General features: G+C 52.4%; 4 protein-coding genes across 4 annotated transcripts; 3 read left to right on the plus strand and 1 right to left on the minus strand.

The window, feature by feature from the left end:
- Positions 1-690: 690 nt before the first annotated feature.
- POSPLADRAFT_1052642 (hypothetical protein) lies at positions 691-2,725 on the plus strand (the record flags this gene model as incomplete). Its single annotated transcript, XM_024480295.1, has 4 exons — positions 691-1,882; positions 1,934-2,300; positions 2,358-2,378; positions 2,434-2,725. 4 exons carry the CDS (start codon positions 691-693, stop codon positions 2,723-2,725), a joined length of 1,872 nt encoding a protein of 623 aa, XP_024342777.1.
- Positions 2,726-4,627: 1,902 nt separating this feature from the next.
- On the plus strand, positions 4,628-6,659 carry POSPLADRAFT_1052643 (hypothetical protein; the record flags this gene model as incomplete). Its single annotated transcript, XM_024480296.1, has 6 exons — positions 4,628-5,203; positions 5,547-5,685; positions 5,737-6,109; positions 6,180-6,188; positions 6,244-6,584; positions 6,649-6,659. The coding sequence occupies 6 exons, from the start codon at positions 4,628-4,630 to the stop codon at positions 6,657-6,659; spliced, it is 1,449 nt and encodes a 482-aa protein (XP_024342778.1).
- Positions 6,660-7,580: 921 nt separating this feature from the next.
- Positions 7,581-12,235, minus strand: POSPLADRAFT_1052644 (hypothetical protein; the record flags this gene model as incomplete). Its single annotated transcript, XM_024480297.1, has 11 exons — positions 7,581-7,694; positions 7,744-7,855; positions 7,912-7,946; positions 7,998-8,045; positions 10,096-10,245; positions 10,297-10,385; positions 10,441-10,516; positions 10,572-11,069; positions 11,120-11,208; positions 11,264-11,339; positions 11,393-12,235. The coding sequence occupies 11 exons, from the start codon at positions 12,233-12,235 to the stop codon at positions 7,581-7,583; spliced, it is 2,130 nt and encodes a 709-aa protein (XP_024342779.1).
- Positions 12,236-13,506: 1,271 nt separating this feature from the next.
- On the plus strand, positions 13,507-15,630 carry POSPLADRAFT_1052645 (hypothetical protein; the record flags this gene model as incomplete). Its single annotated transcript, XM_024480298.1, has 11 exons — positions 13,507-13,561; positions 13,619-13,926; positions 13,991-14,066; positions 14,121-14,239; positions 14,300-14,325; positions 14,381-14,581; positions 14,634-14,686; positions 14,761-14,927; positions 14,993-15,062; positions 15,117-15,229; positions 15,283-15,630. The coding sequence occupies 11 exons, from the start codon at positions 13,507-13,509 to the stop codon at positions 15,628-15,630; spliced, it is 1,536 nt and encodes a 511-aa protein (XP_024342780.1).
- Positions 15,631-17,052: the final 1,422 nt, after the last annotated feature.

Genomic DNA, 17,052 nt, shown 5'->3' on the forward strand with positions numbered 1-17,052 from the left:
TCATACCTCGATTTTGAGTCAGTGGGGATCCAGGCGGTCGTTCCGTCCGGCCGCGAAGCGGCCGGTCGCTTTGATGTAGTCAAAGAGATGCGTGAGAGCGTCGGGGTCGTTGAGCGCCAGGTATGTTTATGTCCGAATCAGTCGACTAGCGACAGTTCACGCTGACTTCACTTTACCGTTAGTCTGTAATATTCGCGCTACCCACCATGCGCTCCCTTCCATCCTCTTGTGTAGCCGTACACTCGAGGACAGATAGCATCTATTCGAGATACATACACGTTTTGTCGGGTGCCAGCCGGGCGAAAGCCGGAAGGGACGCTGAATAAACTTTACACCGTCGAAGTCGAGCGGAGAGGAGGCGGTCTACGATCAAAATCACTGGAAAGGCGACGTCATTGAGCGAGCCTGGAGGAATTGACGCTAGCTCGCGCGACACGCGTCAATGAGGCGACAGTGCGTGGTAAACGGTGTCTTGCTAATCAAGGGTCCCTGATATTCAGCGCACATATATCAGCGGTCTGCCAAGAGCGACTAGTGTGCACCCCATCCGCCTCCACTGCGATTTGCAAGGTTTCAACGGACTGAAAGCTTCCCATCTACCCTTCCGGTGAGCTCCGTTAGATAGTACGCTCGAAATGCATGCAGATACCTTGCTAGATAGGACCGGCACAACATCGCGCTCTGTATACCATGGCGCCACCCTTCCCGAACGAGATATGGTTGGATATCTTCCATAGTTTGGCCAAGGAAGGCGAGTACGACGCGTTGGAACGATGTCGAGTCGTGTGCAGAGAGTTCCAACTGATGACTCACGAGTGTTTATCGTGGGACATGGGGTTCAAAAGCACAGAAGAGGTGGAGTGCATCAAGGTGGACATTTCAGGCAATAAGATGCGGCGTTGGCGTGGGCCCCAACGTGTGAGGATCTATGGCGGGGAAACGGAAGACGAGTGCACGCCCATTCCACATCTGGCGCCCTTCGCGTCGAGGCTTGGCGGAAAATGGCCTGCTGTTGACATGCTGAACATCTCCAACGCGGTGTGGCGGGCGCGTGATCTCGACGCGGACGTCGTGTTTCGCGATCTCGCTCGCTTCTCCTCGATCACTCTACTTTCCCTTTATAGCGTCAACTTCCCTACAGTTTTGACGCTTGGCCGGTTGGTGTGTGCCCTTCCCTGCCTCAAAGTACTCACACTCTACGATGTACGGTTCAGTCACCAACCTTTCGACGCGTCTGCTATTTCTCAATTCCGCCTTTTGCCGCGCACAAAGCTCGAGACATTTTCTTTGTACAGGCTGCACAACGTTTCCGTGCTGACTCCCTCCTTCGTCGAGCTGATCGACGTCATAGCTGCAGTCAGTAACCGCAAATGCCCAGTTCCTTCTCGCGGTCCTACGCAGCCGTGTCCAGTATGGAGTACCGTCCGAGTGCTGCACCTCTCTGGTGTCACCTTTCCCTCAGTCACAACCTTTGCTCGCCTTCTGTGCGCGCTTCCTGCTCTCGAAACACTCCAAGTTATGTCGACATGCACGTTTGTGAAACATGGCTTTGACCTCCGAGGCATTCCTGCGCACTCAGGTGTACCCTCAGGCTTGGTGGCTGTCGAGCTGGCATTCGACTTCGATACTCACTCTGACCCTCGCTCCGTGGCTGATCTCGTCGACCTCTTCGTTGCTACTGGCATTAGTGATCGACTTCGGCACATTCATATTCGTCCGTCCCCAGGGCCGTTACTCCGGGTAACGACAGAGTCGGACGTCTCCCTTAATAGGCTCGTCAGACATTGTGGGCATTCGTTACATCACCTCGACCTCGACACATACCAATTCTGGCAAACGGGGATTGGCAAAGATGTATCGTTACATACAGGCCCAAGTGCAGGTGCGTCTCATATGATGGTCTCGATCAAGTTCTTACAATCCGCATGTACAGCCCCATACTTCGATCTCTCGGAAAATACGTGCCTCAAACGTCTGGACCTCAGAGTCAACGTCACTCGCGACAATGCATCGTGCCTCTGTACTTCTGTGATTGAGGTCCTATCCGAAATAACGTCCACGGACATATCCAGAATGACAGTGCTATTTCGCGTAGATGACTCGCTGGGTGAAGATTTGCGACCGCTGATGGATGGGCTCCCACAGCTCGATGCCTTCCTCTCCTTGGAATCAGTCTTCGACACTCTGGCTCATGTCAATATAGAGGTGTACACGCCTGGCCAGCTGAATGACCGAGATGAAGAACGGGCAGATGCCCTAAGAGCATGCTTACCGAGGCTTGATGAGCGCGGTATTCTGGGGTGCGTGCTTTTGTATAGGCGAGCTCGCTATTCTGACAAAAATATCTTGATTCATAGTACACAGCTAAACCGCACCATGTACGCCATATGCTGGGCTCATTATCTTGCCAGCTTGCTAATACAGCTTGTCCAGGATCGGATCGCATTGGGATTCCGACACCATGTCTTGGAAACATTATGGGGTCGAAAGGAGCGCTGCACATGACGACGTGACAGCTGGTGAAGAGACTAGGGCTGGCGGAGAGAGCCGTACGGATTATGCCGATACCTGTGCGACCTCTAATGACGACTCCGATGCTGCGAGGTTGCAAGTCGTCTTTGCGACATCAGGAACGTGTGCCGATACCCAGGCACGCCCCTCGCCATATTCAACGGGCACGAGAGTAGCTGCCGGTCCGGCGTGTGGTGATAGGATTGCACCATAGATGCAGTCGCTGGCTTCAGAAACATATCTGCGAGAAGGGCATGGTACGTCTGCCAGTGCGTGCTTGTCGGCGAGGGAGGAATGCCGTTGACGTATTTCCACCAAAATCCAGATGGCGAGTCATCTATGGACTTAGGATCATCCGCGTAGGAAAAATCAAAGTCGATAGAAAACAGCGTTCCGAACGACGTCTCTCTGAAGACTCGCCCGGTCAGACAATCACCATGCGCACCACTCGCGCAAGACGCTCAAAGCACAGCGCCGTCACGACTGCATGCACCGATAGCCTGTCCAGACAGATTCCCCTGCCCATATGTATCATCTTTCAAGTTCTCCGGCTGCCAGGCCGCCTTATTCTCCTCTCGCTGTATCAGTCTTAAATAAGCATGATACACGTTTATGTTGAAACACGCAGCCCCGCGTGGTCAGGAACGAGCTCGAAAGCTCGGGCGCGCGAGTAGGCGGGGGCCGGAGGCCCCTATCGTAGTATATAATGACCGCGCGCGATGTATGTACAGTACGCGATTGTCCCTTACGGGCATCGCTACGCCCGTGGACAAACGCGCCCCGCGCCGTTCGCACCGTTGTTCCAACAGTTTACTCCGACGTGCGTATTGCAGGCGCGGCTAGCCTTGTCCCTACCTTTATTCTTGTTCTAGTCAGGCAACATGTACTTTCTTGCCCTCATTTGTGCAGGTGCAACGGCGCCGTCTTTTGCATAGTCATGCACGAGAAGCTATGAACTCGCGGCGTGTCAGACATCATGCAGGTCGACCGGCATCACCGCGCTCCGAGCCGTGCGCACCTTCGCTCATGTCCTCACTTATCCAGATATCGTAGACCTGTATCACGAACTCCGAAGACCCCGCACTGAGAGTAAGTCGATGCAGTGATGGCTCAACATGCCTCAGCGAGTCTCTTGTTACGCGGAAAAACGGACATGTTGAGGAGGTGGCGAGCAGATTGTATCGCATGATGTGGGACAAGTGCATCTCGAGGGGCTCAGTGCGACTGGAACGTTCCGGGGACATCCGTTTCCTTGCCTATACTGTGCCGACTGTACAATGTTTGCATTCCACATACAGACATGACACGCACACGGGTGCACAGCCTCATTCAGAACACGCGGAGATTGAGCGACGATAAAGCGGGCGATAGAACGCACCATGAGAGGTATGCGCGCCACGCCCGCATTCGAGCTTCACATTGAACGATACGGGCCGATCGCAGCTCGTGGCTGGTACAGTAGGTCGTAGCTCACATCACCGAGCACTACCGCGGCTGGTGGGCCGCGACATGACGCTACTTGTATCAAGAAGGCGGCTGAATTGTACAATGATTGTTTCTTAGACAGTTTCGGCGGTTCATGTGGCACGCAAGCGCGTTCGATTTCTCTTCATATATCAACGAAGTTCTCCGATAACGCGGAGACTGCGGGTGGTCCAGAAGCGTGCAGAGAAGGTGGTCTGTGTCTCACATGGAACCGGACCCGCCTTGCCAGAACCAATGTCCGATGTTTATAATGGGGATGCGGGAGACGGCTGATAACACCCGTGAGATGGAGTACTGGGCCTGGGCAGCATTCCCAATGAACGGAGGGCGCTCATAGAGAGCCTGGAGCATCGAGCGAGGACGAATGACACGGATCGGAACAGCAGGCGATGTGTGGCAAACGGTGCCTTGCTAATGAAGGGTTGCTGAGATTCAGCATACATATCAATGGCCCGTTCAAAGCAACTGTGTACGCGCCTCGACTGGGGTGCATCCCATCTACAATTTGTGAGGTCTCAGCGGACTGAAAGACTCCCATTCACACTTGCGGTGAGCTTCGTCAGCGAGCGTGCTCGGAAGACATACATGTAACTTGGTAGATACGGCCGGTAAATGTAGTGGTCTGCATACGATGGTGCTACCCTTCCCGAATGAGATATGGTTGGTCATCTTGCACGACCTGGCCAAGGAAGGCGAGTACGACACGCCGGAACGGTGCCGAGTGGTGTGCAGAGGGTTCCGTCCGATAGCTGAAGAGTGCTTATTGTTGAACATGAAGTTGAAGAGTACGGAAGAGGTGGAGCGCATCAAAGTGGAGGCTTCAAGCGATGACATGCGGCGTTGGGGTGGGCCAATGGGGGTGTCGATCGCAGGCGGGAACTGGAATGACGGGCGCCGGCCGATTCCACACCTGGCGACGTTTGCGTCGAGGCTTGGCGGAAGATGGCCGTCTTTTGCGACCTGTCGATCACCTACCTCGTCCGTCGATTCTGACGCTGGGCCGCCTCGTCTGTGCCCTCCCCGACTCAAGCGGCTCCATCTCTCCGATGTACAATTCACTCAGCAGCCTTTTGAGGCCTTCACTATCTCTCAATTCCCTCTTCTGTCGCACATGCAGCTGGAGACACTGACTTTGGACAGCATACCCGACGTCAGTGTCCCTGCGCTGCGGGCCTCCTTCGTCGAACTAGTCGACTTCATTGCTTCTGTCAGTAACCGCAAGTGCCTGGTTCCTCCTTCCCATTCTACGCAAGCGTGTCTATGGAGTGCCGTCCGAACACTGAACCTCTCGAATGCCGTTTTCCCCTCAGTCACGACATTTGCTCGCCTCCTATGCGCCTTTCCCGCCCTCGAAACCCTAGAGTCTTAGGAGTCATGCATATTTATAAATCACGGCTTTGACTTGCAAAATATTCCTGCACATCTGGATTTACCGCCACGACTCGTGACTGCTGGGCTGATATACGACTTCGATATGCACTCCGACCCTCGCTCCATAGTTGATCTTGCCGACTTCTTCATTACTACTGGCACTGCTAAGAAACTTAAAGACATCAGATTCGGACGTCTCTCTCAACAAGCTCGTCAGACCTTCTGGGCAATCATTGCATCATCTTAGTCTTTGTCTCGGCCAATACAAGATTCTCCCTCTCCTCGATGGTGAAGCTCTGTCACCATATTCAGGTTCAGGTGCGTCTAATATCATTATTCTACTCAAGCGTTCTCAACCAATTCGTAAAGTGCCATACTTTGATGTATCCGAGAATACATACCTCGAACATCTCGAGTCCACCGTCCATCCCGATCACAAGAATGGTCCATACCTGTGGACTCCTGTATTTGCTGTCATATCCCGAGTGACGTCCACGCATATATCCAGGATTTCAATATTCTACTCCGGTCTCTTCCACGATGCATCATTAGATGTATGCCTGGGAAAGCTGATCGAGAAACTCCCGCAGCTCGATGATATCCTCTCCCGACCAGTCTTTGACAACCTGGCCCACGTTAATGTATATGTCAGCACACCTTACGGGCCGGACGTCCGAGATGAGAAATGGGCGAACGACCTAAGAGTGTGCTTGGCGAAGCTTGGCGAACGCGGCATCCTGGGGTACGTATTCATGCAGTCGTGCGGTCTATTGCTGAAATAACAATTCATTGAACCATAGCATATCGTGTAGCTCAATCAGGTACGCTAATGGCTGGCTCACTGTTTTCATTAATTCGATGACACAGCTTGTCCAGGATTGGATTGCACTGGGATAATGAGACCAAATCTTGGAAACGTTATGGAGCCGAGAGGGACGCTGCACAGGATGTCAAAAATAGCGAAGTAGCCAGGGTGGGTGACGAGGGCTGTGCCAGTGATGCCGACGGTCATACAATCTCCTGCAACAACTCCGGCGCGGTCCTTGCGGCATTGAAGGTCGTCTCGGTGTCATCCGCAGATGCTGAGACGTCTTCCTCATCGCTTTCACTAAATGCGCAAGTAGCTATCGAACTATCCCGTGATCATGGAATAGCACAGAAGGGCGCAACGACCATCTCCGACGCATATCTGAGCGCCTCTGCACCAGAAGAGCAAGGTACGTCTGTCGCTGTGTGTACGTTGATGAAGAGTTTGATTGATATATGTCTATCCAACCATAGCTGACGAGTAGTCTATAGGCGCAGGACTATTAGAATAAGGCTACTGCAATTCGAGAAGCGAGACTGAGCCGAACAACGTCTCCAAGACTCGCCCGGACAGCGCTTCATCGCGTACGCCGCTCACACCAGATCCGTCAAGCACACCACCCTATCATCTGCGCTGGAAGCCGGTACAGATTGCCCAGCCAACGTATGGCATCCTTCGAGCTCTCCGGCTGTCACCGTTCTACGCTGCCGTTCCCCCCTCTCGCCAAAACAGTCTCAAACCAGCACGATGCATGTTTCCTCGGACGCGTGCACCGCGCCCGCAGCTAGTGTTGTCTCAGAGACGTAACATTGATTTTTTTTGCGGTGTCTTCGGCGGTCATCCTTGCTTCGCATAATACGAGTCACCGGAATAACTCACCAATCTCCATGGAGGTAGATGCCAGCACAGACCATTGCTTGGAATACTTTGTAGATGCATTCACCTCATTCGCTCCCCCTACGCTATGGCCTTTTGCTTTGTTCCTTGTATGTGCTCTTACTGGGACCAGCTCGAGTGTGCTTCATCTTCATTCTAGACCTGCTCTTCTCAGTCTGTGTTCATCATGTATTCCATTGTTTGTCTATCTCGAGGACGTCGTCGTGCCCATTCATTATGCAGAATCATCAGGTCATAACGTGTATTGAAATCTGCACCATCAGATTGAGCATGCAGAGGTCAGTGTCATGGTCCTGAGATAATATCTAAATAGCACGGCCGTCACTTTAAGGCGCAAATGATGCTACGTAAGCCACAAGTTCTGTTGGCACTTGGGAGCGCATGCCAACGTATTTGGCATTGTTTGTAGTACCTCCAGGCTTTGCGCGAGCCGCTCTGTATATTCGTCGATCGTTCTCGCGTCGGGTCTCAGACGAACTTCGGCAAAACATGCTCATCGAGTAAGTATTCACAAAAGCCAGTGGAAATGTGAAGTGCTCGAGGCACCGGGAAGAACCACAGTGCCCGTGTCGCCGAATGTTGATGAGGGCTCGGTGCGCGGCGCGAGGAGAGAGGATAGCGACTAAGATCAATCACGGAACAAGGCGTCAGGAACCGTCCAGCGAGCGCACTTCAAGCGTGTCGCGCCATAATCTTGTGTACACGGGCGCACCGTTCGTCGATAGACCAATCAATGATAGTGTCTGGAACCATTCGTCGCTGGACTGTCCGAAGGTAGTCCGCCTGTCTGACTACGAGATCAATCAAACCTCGAGACTACAAGGAAGATCCGGACTTACGACATGGGGAACGCCATGATAATGGGAATGGTAGTCTTAGAGACAGCATCAGCGGTCTGTAGGCCGTGGTTAAGGAATCAACTTACAGCATTGCCTTCGCATATAATAGTCTTGACATCAGTAGCGAGGACAGACTACAGGTTCGATCAGAAATCCCCGCACTCAGTAGTGATCGCCTAGAAGCGGGGATATGAGTGCAGCGCCACAGTTCGAGTGAGCTGCCGCACACGGTTGTGCTGATACCATCCTCGTAGCATACTCTGATCTAATCGTGTACTGAGTTAGGGAACGCATGTGCAACCCATCAGATACGTCCCTTACCTGATATTTGCGGCAGCCTACGACTGACATGCAGATGCGACTGCTAATGATAACACGAGGAGGTATCTGAGGCTATCAACAGGATGAGTCGAATCATGCGCATGGCTGAGAAAAACTGACGGATTGTTCTGACTGTACAACATGTGGTTTGGGTATTGCAGTGATAGATCCTAAACCTCACGTGAGGTGAAGTATAAACGCATTTGAAAGAACGTACCATTAGTCCATCGTGAGATTGACAGGCGAAGAGAAGGTTGAATTGTAATGGCCACGGCTTCTGCCAAGTGGCATCAGCTGCTATGCTTGATCATGACGACAGAGGATAAATTACGCTTCATTCCGAAAATCAGACTCTGCTAGTGATAGTTGCGGAATCGAGAGTCGGAGAAGGTGATTTGCGAAAACGATCGCCATCGGCAGCACATGCTTGCAGTTTCCATATTTAACAGATCGACTGCCGCTTCCTGCCGTTGAGGACAAGCAGATTCCCGTACGAAAAGTCGATGCCCAAAGGCTGGTCTACGTAGGGCCTAAACTGCCCTTTAGTCAATCGCCGACATCGAAGCGCTGTCAGATACACATACGGGTATATTGTCTCATGTGTTCGGGTTGTATGTCATGCAGCTGGTAGCAATTGTGATGCAGCACAGCTCATTCTCCTCGAGTATCCTAGGCACACCTGAGTTTGAAAAGCTAAGTCAATCTTGATGTCTGGCGGTTGCACCGCGTTCAGCTATGTTGTGAGAGAGTCGTTACTTGAAGAACCAGAACCTGTGTGCCAAACATCAGAGAACGGAACAAGACGGGACACGCATTGAACATACCGGATGGTTCCATGGAGGAAGGGTAGTATGCACCGACGGCTGGTAGAAGTTGTTTGGCATCTCGCAAGGACCACGCATATGGGTACCGCGGCGGCCGGAAGGAAACTCTGAGATGCAGCCGACAGCCCGAGAGCTAGAGACGTCAGAGCAGAATATAAGGTTCTTCAATACAATTGTACATCCCGCCCCTTGCCGTCAATCGCTACGCATGGTTCGGCAGCACATCTAGCTCATCCGTGCGGATCGGAGATGTTAGAATCAGTCCATTGCCGCCTGTGAATCGACGTGACGACAGAAGCTCCAGTCGCGATGGCGGGTCGATGAGGTTCGATTGTTCAACAGACCATTTTGTATATTCATGATCTGGCGAGCACGTGCAAAACGCGGTAAGATGGGGTATGTGGCTAGGTGTTAGGACTCGGGACCGTATCTAGAACGTTTGAGTTTGGACGAGATGACGTCAGTTATACTTTCACCTCCAAATTTACCAGAGAGCGTACCTTGAATTATGATCTTCCACCCACCAAGGTTTCTGCGCAGCAGTCAGCACACTGCCGGCTTCCTCCTGTCGATAAGCGAGCAACTCTGCATCCTCAGGTTCCGCAGGCGGCCCCATCGTCCACTCGTCTCGAGCCTGATCGCAGTCTCTACACCACTTATGGACGCTAATTTCGCATTGAGCATCTTCCTTGGCGGTGTAGACTTCATTGTCCGCCCTGGTGTCACCAGATCGTTTTCTCTTTATCCCTGAGACAATTGGCCGAAATGGGCGAGGAAAGCGGACAGCATCGTCATCCGACAGGGGAGGGCAATATTGCTTCCTGATGTAGCGTAAATCACCATCAGGGAAGGGTGCGAGCTCGCCTGTTGCCCATAACCGCCTGCCGTGTACTATCCCCAGTTGCAGGGGGCCCGTCCACAACTTATACCGAGAGACTATGCTGTATGTATGATTGACCTCATTGTGGGGCAGCAGCTCCCGCAAGATATGCTGGTAGTGGAATGGTCGCTTGCTCAATTTCTGTCCCGCTCGAAATACCATCAGACGGGGATCGGCTTTCAACTCATGCCACCCGAGCGACCGATATGAGCAAGGGGCCGTCATGACGGAAGGCGTGATGGGGTTACCCATGGTCGCGCACGAGTCGGGAGGGTGCTCGTCCTCTGCGATGACGCAATACTTATACACCTGCGTCACCATAAGCGCGTCGATCGGCCAAGAGGGTATATTGATACATACAGTGCAACAGTCAACACTCTTCAAATGATCAGGATGGGGTATCATCAACAAACGGTTTGTTTCCCACAGCTCTCGGAGGTCGCGCCGAACTGGGTACAATATATGAGGCCACAATTGACAGATAGATCGATTAAATACACGCACGGAATATTATATTCCTAGGTGCATGACAACGCAGGGTGTTGTAGTTGCCACGCATTCTGGACATCAAGTTGTCGAACTGGCGATTCATCTTGTCAGCCACAGAAGCCAAAATAACAGCCATACCCACTCACCAATCGCTGAGGCATGTCTAGAGGCCAGATATAGCACCCCTCTACATCAGCAGACACGCAGCCGGTGATCACGCATCTCGGGTGGGGTCCAAAAGGAACGGCGTGCTCGATGTTGGACATGCGCATTCTCTTGGCGGGGACTGCATCAGTCTCTGTGTCTAGGCCCCGCTTTCGCTTCGGCCGGGGGATGCCTTCGACTGGCGACTCTCGTTCAATATTGGGGGAGACCGGCTCAACTGCATCCGGCTGGGCTAGCCGGATGATGGGTATATGTACAAGAGCGTCCATAGGGAACACATGCTCGTAGTGAAGTGGTCGCTTGATGAATTCACGGCCCACTCGAATTGTCATTAAATGCAGATTCGCACTTAGGTTGTGCCACCCCAGCGAGCGATACGGGCTACAAGCCCTCGCGACTGGAGGTATAATGGTATAATCCTGGGGGGTGCCCGAATCTAGAGGATGCTCATCTTCTGCCACGACGTAGTACTTGTAGGCCTACTTGACTGTGAGCTCGGCGACCACCTGAGAGGGCGTGCGATACATACAGAGCGGGTATCGGGATGGTCTATATGATCGGGATGGGGTATCATTAACAGGCGGTTCGTCTCCCACAGTATACGGAAGTCACGTCGAACTGCATGCAGGTTGTAAGAAAAGGCAAAACAGGCTAGATAGGAGCAAGTACGCACGAAATATGATGTTTTCACGCGTGCTACAATGAACAGCATTAGAGTCAGAGGGCATACGGAGCGTCGCGCAGTCGCTCTACAAAGCTGCCTTGTCAGCTGCGAGGTCGAGGCAGTAACCATCCTACTCACTAACGGCTGAGGCGTGTCAGGGGGCAGGATATAGCACGCCTCCACCTCAGCAGACACGCACCCCGTGATCATGCATCTAGGGTGAGGTCCATAAGGACCCCCATATTTGAGCTTTGACGCGTCGCTCGGAATGTCAGACAATCGCCTTCTCTTAACACAGACTTCGTCGACTGTCGTGTCTGCACACCGTTTTCGCTTCTGCGGGCGAGCGATAGCTTCAAGTGGCACGTGTATGTCAATACCGGGGGCGACCGGGGGATCCGCGTCAGGTTCGACGACCCTGATCTTCGTGTAGTCGTGGATGGGTATATGCCCAAGACTGAAACATGCGCGGTCCTCGGCTTTGGTTGCGTCGTTCGAAGTGCCAGACGTCCGCGCCCTCTTCGCGCGAACGTCATAGGTGCTTGTGTTTGCGCTTCGGTTCCGTTTCAATGGACGGGAGACGTATTCTAGTGACGGGTGCAATGCATCGGGCTCGACGTCCCCGACACTCGCGCAGTCGCTGATGGGTGTATGGCCAAGACCGAAGAACGCGCCGTCATCGACCATGGTTTCATCGCTCCAGATATGAGGCGGCAGCGCTCTCTCTGCGCGGACTTCATCAGCCCTTGTGTCCGCCAACCGCCTCCGTTTCAGCGGACGGGTGATGTCTTCTGGTAGCGAGGAGTCCGCGTCTGCTTCGACAATCCTGATGTCCGTGCCATCGCCAGCGTGTGTATGCTTAGAATAGTCATCAAAAGAAACAGATGGTGCACGACTGACTCCAGAAGTGGGTGTAGCGGGTGGAGAGCTTTCGCGTGAAGAGGAGCTACCAGTGTCGTCGGAAAGCGCGGGAGTACTCATTTTGCGTGGTGGATGCGCAGCAACAAATGTATGAGACGTGTCAGGAATAAGGATGTAAAGGCCATTCATTTTTGTGTCGACTGTATCGCGAGTTCAGCGAGGTAGTGACGATGGTGTAGCGCGAACAGCGTGCGCCACCAGTGCCCTTAGCGGGAGCTTAGTCAGCGCTACTCTCGGAGTTCCCCGAAACCAATGAAGTCTTGACTGGTGTAGTCGATTGAGTGTACAGTCAATCAATTCTCAGTGCGTTTGTACGCTGTCATAGATGTCCGTCTGCGCCTTGTGATACACAAACTTAGCACTCTGAATGTTTTCATGGAAGACGTCGCAAGCCCTCTGTGTGAGATCGCAGTCGGGGTCCGGGTCAGGTTATTTTGACTTTGCAATCTGTGTCGTACTTCAGAGATGCTCACATTCTACTTCTGCTTAGATGTAACCCCTTGCTTTAGACGGAACACGTTCCGTCCTTTGATAGAGAGTATCCCTCAACACCTTGCGCAGGGTTCCTTGTGGAGAGTACGTGTGAGGTCATTCGTACCTGACCTTCCGTGCTCATCGCCAGCATTCGTCTGACTCTGTCCCATGAGGGACGCAATTCATGACACAGATAATCATTTTACATCCTTGAGTATACGTAGGAAATGTTCGTAGCCTCTGGCAGACACGGGCGGCGTGCCGCGTCAATTCCAGCTTCTTGTTGAATGTGTCAATGAGTCAATAATTGTAGCTTTCTCATCAATGTCATACTATACTCTTCCCTATCACCCATTTTATGATTTTGCGGTGAGAACATGGGTTTTGGAGGCGGACAGACACAAACGTCTCACCTGGAAATGCTTCGCGCCAGTGAGGTCGTTCAACATGTCCTAGGTGAGTTTCGTTCCTTTTCGTCGAGTCTTCCGCAGACTGACTGTGCGGTTCCGATTCAGCAAATGAAAAGCGTGCCTCCTTATGCGACCTTTATAGCGTGTCTCTCCGGTCAGCGGGGCACGGTTCCCGCGCCTCAGACGGTGCATCTGATGTCACGACTCCAGAACACACCTCGCACAGACCATACAGATTAGGTAATATGCGGGAGGTCGCCAGTCACTGACCCGCGTCGACGATGGCCGCAATATCCAAATTGGAATACAATGGCCTCTGTGGCCTGTGGTCACGCGCTTTGCAACATAATATGAACTCAGCAAAAGCCGCTCGAGCCACACACTCTCGCAGTCTCTTCCTTCACCCCCACCTTCACCCCTCACCTCATCTCCGAAAATCCCCTAGCCATGGCTGACAGCTTGGAATTGAGACGATCTGATAGACTCAAAGACTTGGATCCAGGTACGGCTCCTCGTCGCTACCGTTGACCGCTTTGCCCTGACTGTGGCCCGGCCACAGTTGATTACGACGAGGGCAGCGTCAGTGGCTCCCAGCCCGAGTCCGAACCCAAGCCTGCGTATGGGAAACGGAAAAGGGAAATATCAGACGACGGAAGCGATTATAGGCCGTCTAGGGAAGGCACGCCGGTCAATGACACTCCGAAGACTCCAAAACGGAGAGTGAGTCGCAAGTCCGGCATTACAAACGGTGCACGACAGCGAGCGGTCAAGGCGTCTCGGAACGGAGGTGCCTGTATTATATCAGGCTTAAAGGACAAGTCAGTGCAACAGTGCCATGTCTTGCCACGCGCCACAGACGCGCGTATCGTAAGTTGAAGTGGCTCCTGTGCGGAGGTGGCGCATCTGACGGTCTACATACGCGCATGCATAGCTCACGTCCCTGGAGTGGTGGTGGGGCATCAAAAAAGAAGGCCTCAATGTAGATTCTAGCCGCAATATGGTTTTCCGTGCGTCTTCGTTCTCGGAGGCATGTCGATACGCGAGGGCTTACTTGCATACAGTTCGTGGCGACCTCCATGTATTGTGGGATCGTGGAGACATCCTTATTGCTCCGATGCCCGACGTGGTGAACAAATATATGGACAAGTACAAGGATGGTGAAAGACACGACATCTTGGAGGTGGGTCGCCGCAAGCTATTCATTTACGACTGATGCGAATCGTCGCCACAATGCGTATAGGTCATCGGCAAGAAGAAGATCCACAGGTACTGTGTGATCCCCCACCCTAGCCTCTCAGGTGGTGCACGCTCTAGAGCAAAGCGTGCAATCCGCCAAGGGTTCACCAACGGGTTCCACAAGCTCAAATTCGTGCCGAGAGCTGTGGGTGAAGGGCCTGGAGGAATTCTACGAAAGAATTCACCTCAAAATCGACGCATCCCGCTTTGTGGAAAACATCTTGAGAGTGAACGCGATGTGGACTGCGCCACCACCGGGAGAGGCACAATTGGTAAGGAAACAGAAGTCAGTGAACACACTTGATCTGTGGCAACGCAACCACTTATCTCGTTTGCAGGCTTCCTATGAACATTCCGACAGGCGTACCAAGGACGCCTGAACGGCCCAAGGGTATGTCCTTATGCATTGCCTTGTTATGTGCCACGGACTCACTTGAACATTTATGGGTCTTGTACATGACAAAGACCGCAAACCGGAGGCCTGCAAGTCCAACGGTGAACAGCGCGTTAACACCCTCAAGTCGCAAGTCGCCCAATTGGCTCCTACTGGATCACGGTGCTTGTTGACCAATCAAGAGGACAGGTCGGTTCAGGGATGTCACGTTGTTCCGCGAAGAACCGACAACCGTTTGGTAAGTCACCAATAGTCCGCGGTGGCATTTGCGCGACCCTGACCCGGATGCGTCCGTGCATGTAGCGTAAGCGGCTGGCGGCATGGTGGGGGCTTAAGGATTTCGACATCGACACGCCTTTCAACCTCTTCTTGCGTCAGTTTATATATCCTAATCGCTCGACGTAGCCCTCACTCAGACCCCACTTAGTAAGGGCTGATATCCACTCCTTGTGGGACAAAGGACATATCATATTCGTGCCTGAACCTCAAATCCTCGACGAGTATCGCGCACAATCTAGATTTCCCATCGTTGTAGGGGCGGTGAGTGGAGGGACAGGGCCTAGATATTGTATCTTGCTCACGGTGCTATCCAGCCGCTGGACAAACCATTTAGAGTGTGCAATGGCCCCCTTTACAAATATTGCGTCATCGCACATCGCGGCCTTCCCCGCTCAGAAGAAGACAGTGATTTTCCGAGGGCCCTCGACACCGTGGGCTGCGTGGTATCCCGCGTTCCTCCTCAATTCGTCACATACAACGCCGGTCTGGCGCTATCGAAGGGTGACGGACCAGAAGGCTTTGAACCAGCTCTAGACGCCTTCTACAAGGAGCACAATATCCAATATGAAGCGATCAACGTACTCGCTGATATGAAAGGCTTCTTCGACCTATGGTCAACAGACACAGACGACGCTGCGGAAGAAGCCTTTTGGTTGGACTAGCTGTCTCGATTGGTGCGCCGGATATACTTCATTAAAACTCATATCATAATGCGATCCTAGCTGGATGCAAGAGACCTGAGTGTTATCGGTCAATGCTGGGTGTAGGGTGATTATCAGGACTTATGTGGCCTTATGGCCAGTGCGGACACGAGAAATATGCTTTGCTATGGTGAACCATCTATGCCCCATTATGTAGTATCCAATCGTATAGTTATCCATGTGGTTTATCTACTGCATGTCTATGAGAGATGACCTGATCGCATCGCTGCTCGTCACAAGACATGAGAGAGCGGTTGCGTTATTTGGAACATCCCGGGTCGTCGCAGTACACAACCAGCTTATGAATGTCGTTTGCGCATTTGACGCTGATAGAATTCAGAGATCTTAGTCCATCAACAATCAATCATGTCGTGTATGACGTCGGGGCGCGAGTGGTGATCCAGTTGAAAAGAATCAGTACGAGGTTACATCGCTGAGCTTACGCAAGACGTGACGTTGCATCTCGCCAGCGGTCTGATATCCTCGACATGCACAGGAATGCAGCTTGCCACGGGGTTCATAGCCACAGGAGCCTCTGCAAATACTCCGAAAGCCACGTTGCGCGAAGTGACACGCTTGATACCTGGACAACGGTCCGGGCTGACGTGACACAGATGCTATACAGTATAAGCCCTGTTCCCGTCGGCCAACAATGATCGCCTTCATTGGGAAGGAGATGTTCCCCATGATACATAGTGACTTTCGTCAAATATTTGGCCTGCGATGAGACTCATAGAGATCGAGTGACTGTATCAATTATCATCACTTATCATGGATAATCTCAGTCACAGGAGATGGCACACGAATATGAAGTCGCCGACAGACCTTGTGGATTCCGGTTCGCAGACAGTGTGTTGACTCTTCCGGCAGCTGTTTGGGATGTAATCAAAGCCCCAGGCGGGATAGGAGCACAACCTGGGCTAGGTATCTGTCCGGGCTACCATCCAGACTGCAGAAAACGAGGCACAAAGATACCTCCAGTCACTGACACTCACAGTTTGGAGACTTGGCAGACTTGTCTGCAAAGAGTGTCAAACGAGAATTGCGCTGTCTCATCGCGGGAATGTCCAGAAATATCAGTTGCAGAACATTCGTGGTTTCGAGACGAGCATGATCAGATCATTACACTGTGCATAATGATCAATCTCCGATAGAATTTGTTACGACTTGTTGTACTTCGTGAATTTGGACTCAATGGACTGAAACCAAGGTGCATATCGAAACCCATCGGTGTAGAACGAAAGCAACACTAGACAAGGGCGTGAATGCGGTCTCAAGCATTTTGCGGACACAAGGATATAAATAAGAATCTCAGCAAGGATGAATCAGCCATCTTGCAACGACGGGGCTCATACGAAAGGCCGGCGCCTAGAGCAAAACGCG

Source organism: Postia placenta (genome assembly GCF_002117355.1).
Source record: "Postia placenta MAD-698-R-SB12 unplaced genomic scaffold POSPLAscaffold_2, whole genome shotgun sequence".
In the NCBI taxonomy this organism is placed as follows: domain Eukaryota; kingdom Fungi; phylum Basidiomycota; class Agaricomycetes; order Polyporales; family Adustoporiaceae; genus Rhodonia; species Rhodonia placenta.